Below are 18,194 nucleotides of genomic sequence, written 5' to 3'. Positions count from 1 at the left end.
CAGGCTGTGAGTCACATGCGATCTATGTGAGAGAAAAATACTCTGAAGCAAAGAGGCTACAGATTCCACCTGAACCCCGATCAGAGCCAATCTGAACCATTTCTGGGCTCTATTGTCGCTATAGACATTGAGTAAACCTCTTTAGACCTGCCAAACACAAGATGACAACTTGTCTGCTTAGCCTATCTTTTTGTTACTTGGCAATTAATAAAGGATTAAACAACAGGCTACTCGTGGAATGCAATTGAAATAGTGCTATGCTAATATGAGCCTGCTCTGGCTTTGTACCAATGCAGTCTTGTACTGAATATAATTTGAGAGCACGACATAAATTGCCAGTTGGCAGCATTACCATGTCCTTCCTTCTGTTCTTCAGTATAGTGTATGTAGGCTGGTTTTTAATTTCACTTAGTGATGACAATATTACCATAACTGACAAACACAATATATCTTTTTGAAATTAAAATCTATCAGGAAATGATCTTCTTTAAATGCTGGGTTCGTTACTGTATGTCTTGTTTGTATGATGTTCATATTCAACAACATATTACATTATTTTGCTCCATACGTCAATGCGTTTGGATGGGCTTGATGGTGTGGCTGTATAGTTTGATTAAGCTTTTGCTGTGGTTTTGCTCATTACATTTTATACAACTTGCAGTACGTGAAATTAACTTTGTTTCATGCATGCAATATTGAAAAGGGAGCTCGTCATATTGATGCAACGAGATCGGTTTTACACACAGCCTCTGCAACTTTTTCACTCACCCGATCAAAAAGTTACTTTGGGAACAAATTGTCGCTTTAAAGCTAATCATTCTGCATAGGAAATTCAAGGTCATTCTTAGCCATTAGTTTAAAACAGATTATCACGTAAATCATTAACAATGTGTTTACTCCTTTTTTTAAAGATTGAATATATAGGTCAGTATCCGAACATGTTTTACAAGCTAATAATAAAAAGTGAGAAATATGATCATAATAAAATCTAAATATTAATTTGCAAATTGATTATACGACACAAGTTGGATATTGATATCCCCCCCCCCCCCCCCTCTCCCCCATCTAGTACAGCATCTCTGGGTCCCACAATATGATGTCGTCATGGAAGCACATACAGAGGGAATGAGAGGTGAGAGAGGTTCTAAATGTAGCATCACATCACAAGCAGAATCTCAGTGGCTGAGCTGCACTTGCTGATGCTGCTGTGGAGCGGCAGTGCATGGAGGGGGCGACCATTCCTGTCTATGATTAGTGACCACGCGAATGCTCGGACAAGGGGACGGAACAGGGCGGGCTCTCTGTAGGAGGAGGAGGAGGAGGAGGAGGAGGAGGAGGATGCGTTGCCTCTACACAATTGGAGGCAGCAGGGAGTGAAGCAGCATCTGTATGAGGCGAGATAAAGAACCTGCATGGAAATGGAGGAGCGCTAGAGCAGCACTGTCGTCAAGACTCCCACCGCCTCCACCACCGCTGCCACTCTGGATTGTGTTTTAATGGAAGACACTCAAAGCAGGTATGTATACAGCATCTACATGCTTACTGTGTAAAATGTAACAATTACCTCGGAGAGGGTCAGGGTAAAGGTGTGATGAATGCTCGTTGTTATTTGGTGTGGACAACATCTTACACAGCCGATTCACTGGAATCAGTTCCTGTGATTGCATATAGCTTTAGCAAGAGAGAGCAGTGGTGGCTGCCTTGGGATTTGAACCCTTAACCCAAGTCATGATCATCTTAATAGTTCACATGTGTGCCCATTGTACACAAAAGCTACACTTTTTCATTCACAACCGCTGTTTTTAATATTTATCTTCCAGCTCTGTGCTGCCCGAGGGACCAGCTGTGTTGATCCAGTGCCACCTCTGATATGATGCTGAGAGCAGGAGGGGCAGCCACCTCTCTCGCACTGCTGCTGCTGCTGCCATTGCTGTGCTGCTGCCACCTGTGCCACTCGCTGCGTAAGTTTCCCAAATCACCGCGGTAGAATGTAATAGCCTCAGTGTGACAGATGGCAAAGTCAAAAGTTGGACTCTAGTGGATAGAAGCAGAGAGAGAAGATTGGCAGATGGTCAGTGGAGCGTGACGAGAGCCTGCCAAGTAAAACTAAAAAATATCAGTGCGACCACTTACCTCATAACATAATTTTTTATTGTTGTTCTGGTCGTTAGATTTACATTTTTTGGTGATCAATCATTTTAGCTGAACGGAAGCTGTAATAATTTAGCTCAGTTATTGAACAAGCAGCACATTTCTAATAAAACTAAAAGATAGAAGCCCAATAAATAAAAATGGGAATAGATTTGTCTCCTCATACATTTTAGATGTCCTCTGGCTGACATTGTTGGGATTTACTAATAAGATAAATTTTTATTTGCTGCATGCACCAGGAAAACAGTTGGCTTAAGGTCATGTTGGATGTAGGGGAAATATTCCCATGGTTACGACTTGGGAGCATTCACATCACAGGACAACTATAGGGCCAGTTGTGTAATGGCTGAGTTGTTAGAGTACACTGTGTGCATGTATTGGCTTCATTTATGGGCCCTTCCAGAAAATGCAATGTGTATGAGGCTTGCAGGTGGTCGTCAAAAAGCAGAATAATGGTCATCAGAACTGGGACGACAACAGAAATGAAAAACAGAATTCAATTTGTTCGGCTTCAGTAACGAGGTGACTGATAGCTGTCCTTCCTTCTGTGCATACTGAGGTGAATCCAGCTCAGCTGGACAGATGACCGGGTCAGGTGATGAGCTGGGGCAGTGAACTCTGTAATGGCCGCTTATGGGCAGGTGAGGAACAGCCGGTGAGGAAGGATGAGAGAGGTTATTACAGCATGCACAACACAGAGATCAACCGTCTGCACTAGCAGGAGAAGAGGGAAGAGGCAGGAACTGCTGTTGCCATGACAGCGTGTACCGTATATATTAGTGTGTGTGTGCATGTATCAAACAGTGTACCTGTATACATGTACATAGTATGTTTATGCATGTGTTCGTATTTGTATGGCCTTTATGGGTTTCTTTGCCTTCTGCCATCCAATCTATTGGTTTCTCCTTTTGTCTTTTGTCAGCCTTGTGGTAAATCTCCAGCCACATTCTCCATCCATAAATTGAGTTTACAACCATGATGCGGAATGATTTAAAGAGCAGGATGAACAGAAATAGTCTGTAATTCAAAATGTGATCAATATTTTCTCCACTGCTGGGGAGCTCTGCTTCAGTAAAACAATGCACCAGTGTGACTACGATTACAACAGTGTCCCTGTAATATAAAACAGGTCAGTCATCCTCATCTTGTAACTGCACATAAGGTCATAACTATATGTCTTGTATGCTTTTATGAATGCACGGATGGAAAAATACAGTTTTTATATATTTAAAGGGGGCAGAGGAAGCTCATACTGAATGTAAGCAAAATAGTAGTCAAGTCATTACATAAACTTAATCTCCCAAGATTCATTAGTAAGCACTGCAGTGATTGTTTTAAATAAAAAAACATGCGCCTTGATTTGAGAGTGCCTACACTATTTACAATCACTGACGCACATGAGTCAGAGAGCAAAGAAGGCATATCTGTTTCTTACTGTAGTGAAGGACATGCTGTAAATGTGATTGGGCTATATCTCTCATTCAGGCTTTCATACATTACGTGCTAAGGACTCTTAACACCATTGCATATTCAGTGTGTGTTTGGGTCAAAGCATAGTTTCTCTGCCTCTTGAAACCAAAGCCTTACCATGGAGGTCATATCCAGAAACGGCAGATGACATAAACACTGTAGTAAGGTGAGAGAGACGAATGCAGTGCTGTATGAGAGCAATCCTCAAAACAGAGCTGGAAATGGATTCTTCATCAAGCATAGGGCGACTGTATATATCAAAGCTGCTGTTATATTTGCTAGAAGGAAGTAAGCATGCATCTGTAATTTTTCTATTTTATTTATTTCATACATGTTTAGGGGTTCCAAAACTCTCCTCCTTTGCAAAAGCAGAGGACAAGCTGTTCAAATACCTCTTTGGAAACTACCAGAAATGGGTCCGTCCAGTGGAATACCTAAACCAGACGATCAGTGTGAAGTTTGGACTTGCCATCTCCCAGTTAGTTGATGTGGTGAGGAAAAAAACAGCTGTTAATTGATATTGTTTTGTGTGCCACTGAGGCATTAACCACATCCCATGAATGGTCATTGAACAGTGCGGTTGAGAGACAGAATCGTATTTAAATTGTTTCAACTTGGCTACTTTTTAAATAGAATTTTTAACATTTGTTTTTTCACTGCTCTAGGATGAGAAAAATCAGCGAATGACAACCAATGTGTGGATGAAACAGGCAAGTCGAGCTCCACATCTCACCTAAACATTACATTTCACCATCATCAGTAAACATGCAGGTAAAGTTGTCAGGTTATGACCATTAGTGTTTACTTTATTCTAAAACATACTCTGGCATTACATGGCATTTCGAGGCAACCAGTCACCCTTTTTTAATCTGGTCTGGTGGCATTTCACTGACAGTCCTCATTTATATGAGTCCTTTCGGCCCTGTGCCCACGCACCTGCCTCCACAAGCTGGCCCTCTCTGCTCCTGCTCCTGTCAGCCTTATTCATGGTCTCGGATGTCCTGTCTTTCATGTATCCCCATTTTGAGTTGTCCCCACAGTCCAGGCTTTGCAATTTGGGTCAGTTGCTCCCTTTCACATTGATGGATTGCATCATGCAAAAGGGGTGACGGAAGGGCAATGGCCCCAGTACTGATGTCTATCTGTCAAACATCTGCAAAGTACGTCAGATTTAGTCATTGTATCTCCTTTGTTTGGCTTTAATCGTACAGTGGTTTACCCTCCAGATTATGCTTTCACAAGGTATTTACCATGTAGCATATCTAAGCCAAATCAAATAGATCTGCTAGTTAGAACCCTAACAGCAAATTGTGCTATCTTTACTCACCATGTATCCATCCCTGTGGCCTGGAGCTGGGCAAAATGTTGTATGCAAGCATAACATTACAGCATACTAAGTATACTACCTTCAAGGAAAAGTTTTATGTTGTGAAAAAAGCATGTTTATTGGCTTTCTTGCAAAAAAGTCTGTACAGTAAATACGAAGCTACCCGGTTAGCTTAGCTTGGCTATCCAAATGTAACAACATTCACCTACCACCACCTGTAAATCCAAGTGGCAACCTTTGGTGCTGAAAAATGATAATCTAATAATAAACTTCAAGTTAGGTATGTCTGAGGGTGTGGCTGCTTTGAGTGACAGCTGGGTGCCATCCCATCATGCTAGCTGTCTCCTCTTCCGTATCACCCAGGCAAGCCTCAGCTCCAACGATGATCCAACTCTTTGCCCATTTTTGGAGTAGCTTGAAATTAGGCTGTGTTGTCACTGCCAAGGTGGCGACCCACTGAGTTTCACAAAGGCTCTTCAGGAATCTGTAGGTGACGTCACAGAGATTATGTCCATGTTTTATACAGTCTACGGCTAAAGCGCACTAATTAAGACATTGTAAACCGGTGCCTAATAGTGATTTTTCATCTGTACATTTGGGTTTTTGTATGGATTAAACTAAATTTATCATTTTGACCGTGGAAATAAAATGTCAAACCTTTCCTTTAATGCCCCTTTGATGAGTTTTTACCATGTTTTTCCTTCTTAAGTAGGAGTGGATTGACCGCAAACTCAGATGGAACCCTGATGACTATCTGGGCATCACAACTATCCGAGTCCCTTCTAACAGGATCTGGCTCCCCGACGTTGTACTGTATGATAAGTATGTGTCATTATACATGGAAGGAAATGACCATTATATTTTCCAAAATGTACATGATAGTCATGACCATACTGATATCCTGACAGCACTCTGTCATTAAAAGTCTTGGTAGTATTTTAAAGGACCAGAGAAAGAAAATCTAAAACTTAATATTTGAATTTAGATTTTAGAAAATCCTTCAAAGAAACTTGCAGCTATATGCATGAAGTAGACGTTCTAACAATCAACTAATCTAGCTATTAGTGAATATTTTAGATGAATAAATGATATTTCTTTTAACAGTTCAGATGGGCGTTTTGAGGGTACTGTCACCAAGGCAGTTGTTAAGTACGATGGAACCATATTATGGACAACGCCAGCCAATTACAAGTCAGCCTGCACCATTGATGTCACCTTCTTCCCTTTTGACCTCCAAAACTGTTCAATGAAGTTTGGCTCCTGGACATATGATGGCTCCCAGGTGAGTCTCCACTCCACAGTACATTAGCGTTAGTCATGACCAGTGGTTGACACGAGATTTAACTCTGTGTTTAACAGGTGGACATAACTTTGGAGGACTTCCATGTGGACAAGCAGGACTATTTTGACAACGGTGAATGGGAGATAGTGAAGGCCACAGGCAGCCGTGGTCTGAGGACAGACAGCAGCTCCACCTTTCCCACCATCACCTACTTCTTCATCATTCGCAGGCTGCCTCTTTTCTACACCCTCTTCCTCATCATCCCCTGCATTGGCCTGTCCTTCCTCACCATCCTCGTCTTCTATCTGCCTTCCAACAGTGGCGAGAAGATCTCTCTCTGCACCTCCGTCCTGGTGTCCCTCACAGTTTTCCTCCTGGTCATTGAGGAGATCATTCCTTCCTCCTCGAAGGCTATCCCTCTCATCGGGGAGTACCTGGTCTTCACTATGATCTTCGTCACGCTTTCCATCATCATCACCGTCTTTGCCATCAACATCCACCATCGCTCCTCTTCAACACATCACGACATGGCACCCTGGGTGAGGAGGATCTTCCTGCATCGACTGCCTAAGCTGCTGTGCATGCGCAGCCATGCCGACCGCTACGCCACAGCTGGAGTAGCCAGAACGAGAGGAGCAGCAGGACCGGGCAAGATGAAGGACTCAACACCTGAACTGACATCTCTGCTCTACACCAGACATAACCTTCAAGCAGCTTTGGATTCTATTCGCTACATAGCCATGCATGTGGTGAAAGAAAACAAGGTCAGAGAGGTGAGTTAGATTTTGTGCATTTGTAACTCCATAGGTAATAATAGCAATGGCCAATAGAGCTACGAACAATCATTTTTGGCCCCACGCTTTCACTGATACCGAATTAAACAAATCACGATGGAGGCTTTAGTAAATTTCGCAAAAGATTGAATACTGTATGTTGCTCACTCACCACTTAGATTATTGAAATCTGGCTTTTAACTATTGAGTATATGCCTAGAGACTGACATCTGCTTATTTTTTGTTCCAGGTGGTTCAAGACTGGAAATATGTAGCCCAAGTCCTGGATCGAATTTTTCTTTGGGCCTTCCTCCTGGTGTCGATCCTGGGCTCTGCTCTCCTCTTCATCCCCGTTATTTACAAATGGGCCAGCATCATCGTCCCGAATCATGCTGGAAGTACCCTCTAAAAACCACAGTTCAACCAACCACAAATGGAGGCAAAGCACATTAACAGCTCGTTATGGGTCTTATTTGAGATTTGAAAGACTGAGATACTGTGATTACCACTCCGATAGAGTCCTGCTCTGCTTATCCACAGTCATTCTGCAAGCCACAGCCGTGCCAGAGATCAAGCTGCAGATGTGGGGCCTTGTTTGCTGAGTGTATCTTACAGAGACATGTTTTTTGTTTGTTTGTTTTCGATAGATTTTGAATTCTGTATTTCTGAGTTTAAAGATTAATGCATCGATCAATTGAAATATCATGATCCGAAAAATCTTCCACGTCCCATTTGTTTTGTCTACATCTCACATATCAGTACATTTCAATGCATTCCTTTCACCTGCTACACTTGCTGGTGTGATAGGGAAGGGAGATTTATCTTTGGGTCTGATAGAGATCCGTAGATACAAAATGACAAGACGACATGTCCTCACAGGATCCTTTTGGATAAATGCTCCACTAATGGCTCTTGTGTTTATACAAGTTGCAGGACACAATATATGTATCGATTCAGTTTAATTCAATTCAATTCATTTCAATACACCTTTATTTATCTCAGTGAGGGAATTATATGGCAGCTCGCTAACAAGATTGACAGATACACACACACAATAGATCTTCTCATTTCTCATTTAAAATATCAGTCTATGGCTGCATACCATTTGGAACGAGGACCACTTTATCTCATTGGCATAATTCAAGTAACGGCGATGGTTCAATTTAGCTTTTCTGTAATTCTAGTTTCACATACAAGGTTAACGTCATGTGACAAAGAACAAGAGAATAGAGCCACATATTCCTTCTTATAAAAGACCTATATGCCTGAATTCATCTTCCTGTGTACATTCAGAAGACCACAGCTACATGAACACGATCTATAGATCACAATTCAGAGTAGTCATGCAGGTAAGACATTCCTCCTTAAGGACACTTGTGGTTTAATTAATAGTTTCTCTGTTCATTCTGCTTGACTATGCGTGGGAAGGAGAGGTGGACTGTCTTGCCAAGACTTGAGTTTCTCTGGCAGCCCTTCCTTTTAGCCTGAGGACAAATCCCACATTCTTTATGGGGACTGCAATACGCTGCATAGCAACAGATCAGAGTAGAGGCACTGTGGGTCCTGGATGTTTTTAGCCTACGGTAGCTTAGCACAAAACCTGGCTCCATTAAAAGTGGAAAAATGGTTCTTATAACAACTCCAAATCTGTGTTGTTATTTGATTGATGTTTCATGCGGATACGTCACATGATGTACTATGGAGATTTGTCATTTTAAGGGGCTAAGGTTCACTACACCACTTCCTCAAAGCACCAGGAAGACTGTCTGTTCCCCAGCAGCTGAGGAGCTTAGCCATTGCTTGAGCCTGCACTGCCTCTGTGTGGCAGTGTCTTCACATTACAGCTGAAAAACAAACAATAAAGGCACCACCAGCAGGAACATTTTGGTACAATCTGACACTCTACTCCAGCTTAAATACAAGTTGTAAACAAAAAACAAACACAGATGAAGAACGTTAGGCTTTTTAAAATTCATTTTTTATGTAAACCAAACAAAGATGGATGACACGAAAACAATGGGGAGGAGATCCTCCAGAAAACTCTGGATAAAACCAGCTTATATGGTTTGTATTACATTATAAGGCAGTCCTGGCCAGCTGCTGTTAGGCACTGCTTTTAGTCAGTATCATTGGCTACTGAGACGTTTTGATATAAGGCACATTAAATTGTTTGGACTATCTTGGCTCTCTCCAAAAGGATTAAAGGCTTTAGGCCTTGTTTTTGTATGATCACACCCTTGAAAATACTCCTCTAAGAAGAGCATGATATTGACTATAAATATGAAACAATGAGAGGCAAAATGCTACTCAGAATAAGACAAATTCAGAACAGAATTCACAAAGCCGTTTTGGTCTTAATTGGCCTAACTACTAGAACTCAGAAAAAACTCTCTTGTTGCCTTCCTGAACCTGAACCTGAACCTGACGAAACATACCACTCTAGGGGGGGAGGTGGAACATACCACTCTAAACAACAACTTCCTGAATGCCATACAGGAAGTCCTGAACGAGCCCTCCTACAGGATGAACATGCAGAGGCTCTCCGGGCTGCACAGAGATCAGCCAATGAAGCCGCTGGATACCGCTCTCTTCTGGATGGAGTTTGTCATGAGACACAAAGGTGCAGCTCACCTGAGAACAGAGTCCTACAGACTGCCCTGGTACTCCTACCACTCTGTTGATGTGTTTTTGTTCTTTCTGGCTACTGTTGCAGCGATTGCTTTTCTCCCTCTTGTGTTTTTCAGATTTGTGTGTCTTGAGAAATGCTTGAAAAGAAAAAACAATAAAAAATGACAAGACACTGAACTACTGAGTCCTACTCTTTTTACAAAAAATGTAAACATTGTCATATTTAGGACTTTTTGATGGACTGAAAAGAAATGAATTACATTTCTCACAAAACAAAAATACAACCTACAAACAGGTATCCATTGTCCATGTATGTATAGCCCTCCTCGAGGTGCAGCAGGGGGATTATGGTTGTGTCGCATATGTAAGCCCTCACTGAATAGAATGTATTTGTTTTCTGCTTATCCATGCTGGATACAGGTTGGCTGTGTGTAACAATGAGAATAGACCAACCCCTTCCGAGGGGGGCAGGGTGAAAACAAATGTGACACTGTCCAGATGAAGGTTTTCAGGCACAGCAAATACATAGAAATGCTGATTAGAAGTGAACTGAGACACGTTCTATCTGATTAGACATTTGCTTTCAATGCATGCTGCTAAAACTGCAGTCACTCATTATTAGTATCGCACTTTTATAAAATGTTTAAGCTTAATGGCAGGTATTACGTGGGATAGTTTTCCCTTTCAAAATAAATACTCTGGTATGTAAGGTGACTGCACATGTTCAGAATGAAAAATTCCAGTGAAAGACATGGCTCACAATTAAATCCTCTATGTGTACAGACGTTATTTATGTGTATATGTACAGCAATGCACACTGCTGCTCCCTATTCTGCTCCATTCTTTCCATCAGGTCTTCTGTTGAATTTCCCACAGGAGTTGCAGCAGTAATGCGAGAGGGGAGGAAATCAGCAGTGACAAAGATATCGGATGCTCATCTTGATTGCTAGCTCATCCACTGAAGAACATAATTAGTCATACAGCCACTGCTGCTGATAGAGTGGCTTTCTTATCAGATAAGGACATTGAACTCCACGGTTAAACTTTCATGAGAGGACAAGAGAGGCAGGCAGTTTATAGATTACAGGTTAAACATTGTTGAATTATTACAAAACAACATTTCACCTCGTATATATGTATATATATATATATTACTATCAGTCAAATTAGTGTATGTATATATATTTTATCTATTTTCTATTTTCTATTAAGATCTATTTAAATGAAAAACAATGGTAATATTGTTTTGATGAATTCTTTATAAAATCTCATTTAAAAAATAATACGAGGAAAGATATGGCAGAGCAGGACAATAGTCATGTAAGATAAAACATAGTACAATCTCCAAATGAGAAAGTTTGCCAGAGATATCAGAGTCTCTCTCTCTCTCTCTCTCTCTCTCTCTCTCTCTCTCTCTCTCTCTCTCTCTCTCTCTCTCTCTCTCTCTCACGAATTATTTTCTTCTCTCTCTCTCTCTCTCTCGCTCTCCCTGTCTGTGTCTCTCTCATACAGTTATTCAAGTCTTAGAGACTTTTAGAGGACCCCCCCCCCCCCACACACACACACACCCCATTTCAAAATAAAAGCCCAAACGAGTGAATTCTAACTGAAATGCTTGTGATGAAGCCTGTCATTTAATAACCTCTGTTTATGTGTCAAACATTATGATTATGTCTCCTCTCCCCCTCTCCCCCCCACTCAGCCCCACCCTTTCAAAATAAAAGCCCCATGGATTAACTGTATTTAAACAAGCTCAAAATTTGGCTTTTTTGTTAAAAAAATGAATGCTCTTACTAATACTGCGACAACTACTACTGCTGCTGCTAATATAGTATTACTACTACTACTTCCACTATAACTTTTGCTGTTGCTACTATTACTACTACTGCTACTGCTATTACTGCTACCATCAATATTATTACTACCACCACTGCTATTACTACCACTACTACAATTAGTTATACGACAACTGCTACTACTACTGCTATTCATGTACTAAAAGTAGTAATACTACTACAGCTATTAGTACGACTGCTACTAGTACTACCACTGCTACTTCTTCTACTGCCATTACTATTACTACTACTACTACTACTACTACTACTTCTACTACTACTACTGTTATATTGAATACTACGACCAATACTACAGCTATTACTATGACTACTAATACTTCTACTACTAATAATACTTCTACTACAACTACAAATATCACTACTGCTACTACTAGTACTTATTATAATGCTACTAATACTTCTACTAATAATACTTCTACTCCAACTTCTACTACTACAAATATCACCACTGATGAAATTTTTTAAGCCACTGAAACCGTTCGAATATCAAAATGTTCAGCTCTTTCAGGAGAGGGGTGATATGACTTTTCATAGTTGGAATCTTTAAACTTTTTGAATTCAGCTTTTTGCAATTTTCTTTTGAATGGGATCTCTATAGAGAAAATCTTCAAATCCTGTTAAACTTCAACTTTCAAAGCCTTCTTTTTCCTCATACTTTCAGCTACAGACACCATAGTTAGACATTTCAACGAGAAGGTTTTTCAGCAGTGCAGTTTAAATGCTTTCGGGCTTCAACATTTTTCAAACAGATAGTCTCCCATTTCTTAATTTTCAGCAATTCTTTCACAATTAATTTCAGCTTTCAGCATTCCAACACATTTTCAGCAGGAAATGCATTTTCTAGTTGAATATGCTTTACATCATTGAACAATGGATACAACAAAGAACAAGATGAAAAAATAGTCGAAGTCCAATCAATCAACACAATTCACAACACTTGTAGTTTTACAATTTAAAACACACTAACATATACTATGAAGCTCTGATTGTAGAAAATGGCAGGAACACACTCTTTACATTAAAAGGGTAAAGGGAATCTAACCCGTCTGCACACAAAGAAAGGTAAAGGTCCATGTTAATGAATGAGGACATTGTTTGTCCTCTGCCTGCTATACTGCTATTCAGGTGGACTGTAATAATGTCAAGTTCAGATGTCCCACAGCCACTGTACATTCAGAAAACAACTTCGTTCATCGATTCTAAACGTTAACATTTCCTTACTCTCACAAAATGTGACACAGGGTGAACAAAACAGGAGTGCATCTTAGGCAGGTGTTTCTAAGTTGAATAAATGAACTCAGGTCAGCACTGGATGTGGTTTTTTTACTCTTCTGGAGGTCATTGCATACAAACTTCCTTGATTTGGTCTTGCAGGTGGATCATCTGTGGTTGAGAAGTTCACGATTAAATAGCGGACCGTGCAGCAAATGTTTTTATCGGCGATCATGCATTTATTGTTGGTTCAACTATATTTCTGTTTTACCACTTGTGATGCCAGAATTAGCTCTCATGAGTCAGAGAGCATGTTACAAAATGCTATTCACAGCCGTGCTGCTGCTGCAAATAAAGATGTGGTTTAAGATGCTGACAGAAACAATTTCTCATCTGCAATGACTAGCAGCATCATTATATGTAATGCCTTCTAAGCTGATAACTTAATGACATGTTTTATTTCTTTCATTCTTCTCATTTTCTGTCCTCGTTGCCTTATTTTTGAGCATCGAAAGTAAGAAACATCTTAACAACAAAAACAAATGGTACATATTCTGAGTGACTCCATTCTAATGTTGCCAACTGTGTTGAGAATGTTACACTATAATGATACATTTTACAGTAACTTTAGCACTCAAAATGTGTCAGTTGGCCCACATCTGATCAATGCCACTCTATCCATCATCACGCTCATCTGCATGTTAGAAATCAAAGTCATCTCCATGACTGTCAACATGTTAAGTTAAAAACTATTTATATAATAGCACAAAGTAGCTTATGACTTACTTGCAAAACTGTACGCTCCCTCACAATCATCAGAGTTACTGGGGCCCTCAGCAGCCACACCATTCTGATACCTGAGAAAATGGTCTCAATTATCCATATTTCAACAACAGAACAAGTCAGATTCATCGAGCAAATTATCATGTGGCTTGAAATATTACACCTTTACAATATGACATTATTATGTTACTTACATAATTATATATTTTACTCTTGCCATGTGCGTAAAAGTGACACTGAAATAATGATTTGTATTAAAATGATTTTATGTTTCTTACTCTTCTTCCTCTTCCGTGCTGAAAGAGTCTCCTGAGTTGAAAAAGATTTTAAAATGTTTAAAAGAGAGACCAATAAATGGGTTAGTTGTTTTCTATTGTAAATCGATGTCTGTGTATGTGTCATTCCAATCAACATAGTTTAGCATCGTTGCACTTTTCTTAAGAAAGTCACAAATTGCTTTCACAATAACCCTGAGACACGTCATGAGGGAAATAATTTGAAAGACACAGAATTAGCAACATTTCGGCAGATCTTCTTCAGGAATTAGGATGACCACTTGGAATGCATGTAAAAGCCATGATCATTCATGCATTTTAGGTTTTGCAAAAACTGATTTTAAGCCTTTTAAGCACAAACAAGTATGATGGTGTCCCTGATGTTTTAAACATCCAGGCAGAGGAATTATTGTAGTAACTCAGACACAGAATGTAGCTAGATTATCTTTATGTAAGTCATCATAGATAACCTCATTACAAACTCCCCAGAGTATGCCTTTACTGTAATTCCATTTTCAACATACCGTCTTGTGCTTCCATATCCTCTCCCTCTGTTTGTTCCTCCACCAAGTCTGCATTTGCCTGCTGACTCGCCGCACTAAGAACGCACAATTCAAGCCCTTTAATCAACTCAGCATTGGCAGATTAGTGGCAGATTCAGTGTGTACCCAGTGTATTTTAGTTCACGGTAAACATCCTGCATACCAAAAATGTCTATGAGCTATCTGAAAACAGCAGTACAAAATAAAAACCAAATGACGATCTGCTTATCGGCTCATAAGCGTTAGGAATGCTCCTAAATTCATCAGACAGCATCAATGAGAATGGGTCAAAAGTTAAACTCACTTGGACGGCGCTGAGTAGCCTGCTGAAATAGGAAAAAAAACATCTAAAGTATTAAAATGTTCACCTTCACAATGTGGTTGGTGAGATGAGGCAGTGTCATACAGAATAGATCTGTCTACTAATAACAGATCTTTGTTTATGTCATTCGATGACAGGACCACATACTACAAAAGATGAACTCTGAAAACTTGCCTTTCGATTTCTCTTCGGTCATCTGACTTTGTTTGTTGATCCACCACAGACACAGACCCACTAATGACATCAGGATTATTGCTCCACAGGAGACAATCACTGGGAGGAACAAACTTACTGGAGAGCAAGAGCATACTACGTTTCAGAAGACGTTCAACATTGCATGACTATATTTCTATATTTTTTACTGCATTTTGTAACCATGAGCAGCTGACCCACTAACCTTTGACCTCCAGCAACACTGCGTTATTTCCATAGAGTGTTTTCTCTTGCTCCTGAATGCATTTAGATGGCAGCACCACGCAGCTGTAATGGCCCGAATCCCTAATGACGGCACCTTCGATGGTGAAGGTTGCCTCCTTCCGGGTGACATGAAACGCTTGCACTTGGACGATGGTCTCATTCCTCTTCAGGTAAGAGTGGATGAGTTGACATTCACCGAGTGTTTGCAGGGTGTCAGAAACAGCACATCTGAATGCAATGTAGTCTCCCTCACTGACAGTCGAAGGCCCAGCTATTGAAATATCTGCAGGGAGATAATTGGCTGTGCGGCAAGAAGGACAAAATGAGTGGAGAGAAATAACGTTGACATGCTTTCATATAGGGATGTAAATACTTACATATAACCAGAATCTGAATCACGTTGTGTCCTGTCTTGGCTCCATTGGGAAGCAAATCGTTCCTTGTGGTGTAAACACAGCTGTAGTTTCCACTGTGATGAAGGCCAACTCTGTGTATGGTGAAGGTGGTATCATTTTGATCTGGCTTCTGCATCTTTTTATTGATCCAAAGTTCACCCTTACATAAATAAACATAAACCATGACCTTTTTCTTGAACCCAAATGTGCTGCAGGTTACATAAAGGTCACTGTTCTCGCTCAAAGTTTTCTGTTGAGCCAGGATCCTCGCTGGAAATATATCTGCTGCATGGGGTTCTTGAAACAGAGACAAACGTTTCATTCATAAATGATACAATGTCTTACAATCACATGGAGAAAACAGCGGACAGATGTGTTCTCATCAATGAAAGCTCACCGTTAGTTTGGCTTGTGACCTGATTTGCCAGAGCACCTTGAAGACAAAGAAGACAAATGAATCCTTTCTCTTCATACAAACAATTAAATAGTTAAACAAACATATCACTTGTTGATGTACTTACACAGGAGGAAGGCGATTATGATCATGATTATAAGCAATGTAACAGCCATAGACTCCACAGACAGCACCTTGTGAACCTTGTACAGGCACCTATCAGGTTTTTGTCTCCACCCACAGAGAGCTAAAATAATGAATGTGCAGAAACTATACTGAGCCACTTCCTGTGCATTCTGTGGTGTCTTGAGACGCTTTTGTTCCCAAATTAAACATTGTTCATGCATGCTTTTACTGGCAGGTAAAACCAGCGCATCTTTCAGCCAGTTTTTGGCGGACGGTTCTTCTCAAAAGGATCCATGAGAAAATATTCTCCTTTAAAGCTCCTTTATTTCGTACATCATACGGTATCATTTTTTCGGCAGATCTCCTGCAGATCAGCCACACACAGGTTCTGAGTGAGCTTTAATTAAATTCATTAGCGAGGGGTTTCTTATCAGATGTGACAGAGAGCTGGTATCTGTCTGTGCTTCCCTGCCAGCATTCAATTAAATATGGGCTGGATTTTGTTGTAATCACATAGCTCGCCATCTGCTCAGATTTTTAGTTGTATTATAAGAATCAGACAGTGACACACTGAGAGTCAGGCCACAGCCAGCATGCATAGACTCACAGTACATGTGGGATATTATGTGTTTCTGTTAGTTAGTATACTAAATAACACTTAAATAACAACCTCCATATGGATACATATGGAGGTTATAAGTATTTAAGTCTTTAAGTACATGTGAGAATTTGACCCTTACTCCTGACAGCATCGGACCTGTGGTGGCAGCACTGAGGTACTAAGAGGCAGCGCAGACCCCTTGTAGTAAGAGCAGCACATTTTATTTTTTGTCAGGAAAGAGGTTTAGAAGAAGAAAAGAGAGGAATCCAATAAGGTCCTTCATCACTCGCTCTCTATATGATTTTGATCCAATAAGCAGAGTAGGCTCCAAGGGGGCACAGAGGATGTGGAACGGAGTAATAAACAGAGCCTCAGTGACCTCATTGAAATGACGTCGCCAGTATCAGAAATCCTGGTAGTTCAGAGAAACCACAGATACAACAGAGGTCCACCTCACACATTTGTATAACACGTTTTTATAATATTTATTTACAGAAATATGTGATTAAAACAGAATTAAAATGTGTTCATGCTTTTTCTCTTTGCTTATGGAATACTTTCAGGGCATTGTAAATATCCAATCTAGATGACAATTTCTCATAGGAATGCCTTACACGCATAAACTACGAGTATAACTTTTCAGAAAATGTTACAACTGGGAATATGTTACAACCGAGATGATGACAAAATGAGCGCCATGTCCCTTTACAACAATCAGAGGGCCTTGTTATCGTTTGTAGTGGCAAAGAATTGCCACATGATGTCACTCTTTGAACACAGTCCACCACCTTGCTTTGTTCTTAGAAACATGGAAAGACATGTTAAATGCTTCCCCCCCCCCCTGTTATCTCAATAAACACATTTACATTTTTAGCGTGGCACTCAAAGTGGACTTAACATTTAAAGAAGAAAATACCGAGCTACCTGGTGACACAATGGTTGCATTTGTGAATACATATGTACAGTCTTTGCTTAATATGAAATTAGGTGCTTCAAGTTCAGTAAATTGAATAAGTTCCCATTATTGATATTGCAACAGTGTAGCCTTGACATTGCTGATTATATTCAGAAGAGGGAACAAGTTTGCGCACATCCAGGCAATGTTACTCGGCTGCAAGACAAAAACGTCTTAACTGGCGGACACAAAGTTGCTGACCAGCAGGTGATAATGATTTGAGTTGATTACTGCCTCGACAACAAATGGCTGCTTTTGTCATTCGCACTTGCCCGAGGAAGATCTTACAGATTGAAATGTTGCCTGAAGCAGAGAAAAAGAGAAATAAACTATTTACTTCGCAACAGTGTGCAGAACTCCTTTGTGCCCAGCATTGTAGATTATATTGCTTCAGAGCTAGGATGTAAACAATGAAATGACTAACCACCATGGTCTTTGCCATTGCTTGTTAACAATGTCCTCTGCATTGGAGAGTCCTTCAGCCACTTCTTCAAACAAAAAGTATCTCTATCTGTGAAAACACAGAGACTGAAACATTTGCGTCAATATCTGTCAGACTCAGTCATTGTTTCTTCTTGACTTTGCATCTGCTCTGTATTTCCTCTGTCTGTGCCATGGTGACAGTCTTACGTATGATTGCTGTGCAGTTAAACAATATTGAAGTATTTGCTTTATCGAAACTGAT

At 40.3% G+C, this 18,194-nt stretch overlaps 1 protein-coding gene across 1 annotated transcript; it reads left to right on the top strand.

The window, feature by feature from the left end:
• Positions 1 to 1,397: 1,397 nt before the first annotated feature.
• Positions 1,398 to 7,412, top strand: chrna5 (cholinergic receptor, nicotinic, alpha 5; the record flags this gene model as incomplete). The annotated part of the gene is made up of 8 exons (XM_079285478.1): positions 1,398 to 1,516; positions 1,821 to 1,961; positions 3,961 to 4,112; positions 4,287 to 4,331; positions 5,661 to 5,770; positions 6,053 to 6,230; positions 6,308 to 7,003; positions 7,254 to 7,412. Exons 2-8 carry the CDS (start codon positions 1,871 to 1,873, stop codon positions 7,410 to 7,412), a joined length of 1,431 nt encoding a protein of 476 aa, XP_079141604.1. The 5' UTR covers positions 1,398 to 1,516; positions 1,821 to 1,870.
• Between the last annotated feature and the right edge of the window lie 10,782 nt (positions 7,413 to 18,194).

This window comes from Melanostigma gelatinosum, assembly GCF_949748355.1.
Source record: "Melanostigma gelatinosum genome assembly, chromosome: 2".
Classification (NCBI taxonomy): domain Eukaryota; kingdom Metazoa; phylum Chordata; class Actinopteri; order Perciformes; family Zoarcidae; genus Melanostigma; species Melanostigma gelatinosum.
Note: the sequence above shows the minus strand (reverse complement) of the source record. Positions and strands in the feature narration are given on the sequence as shown.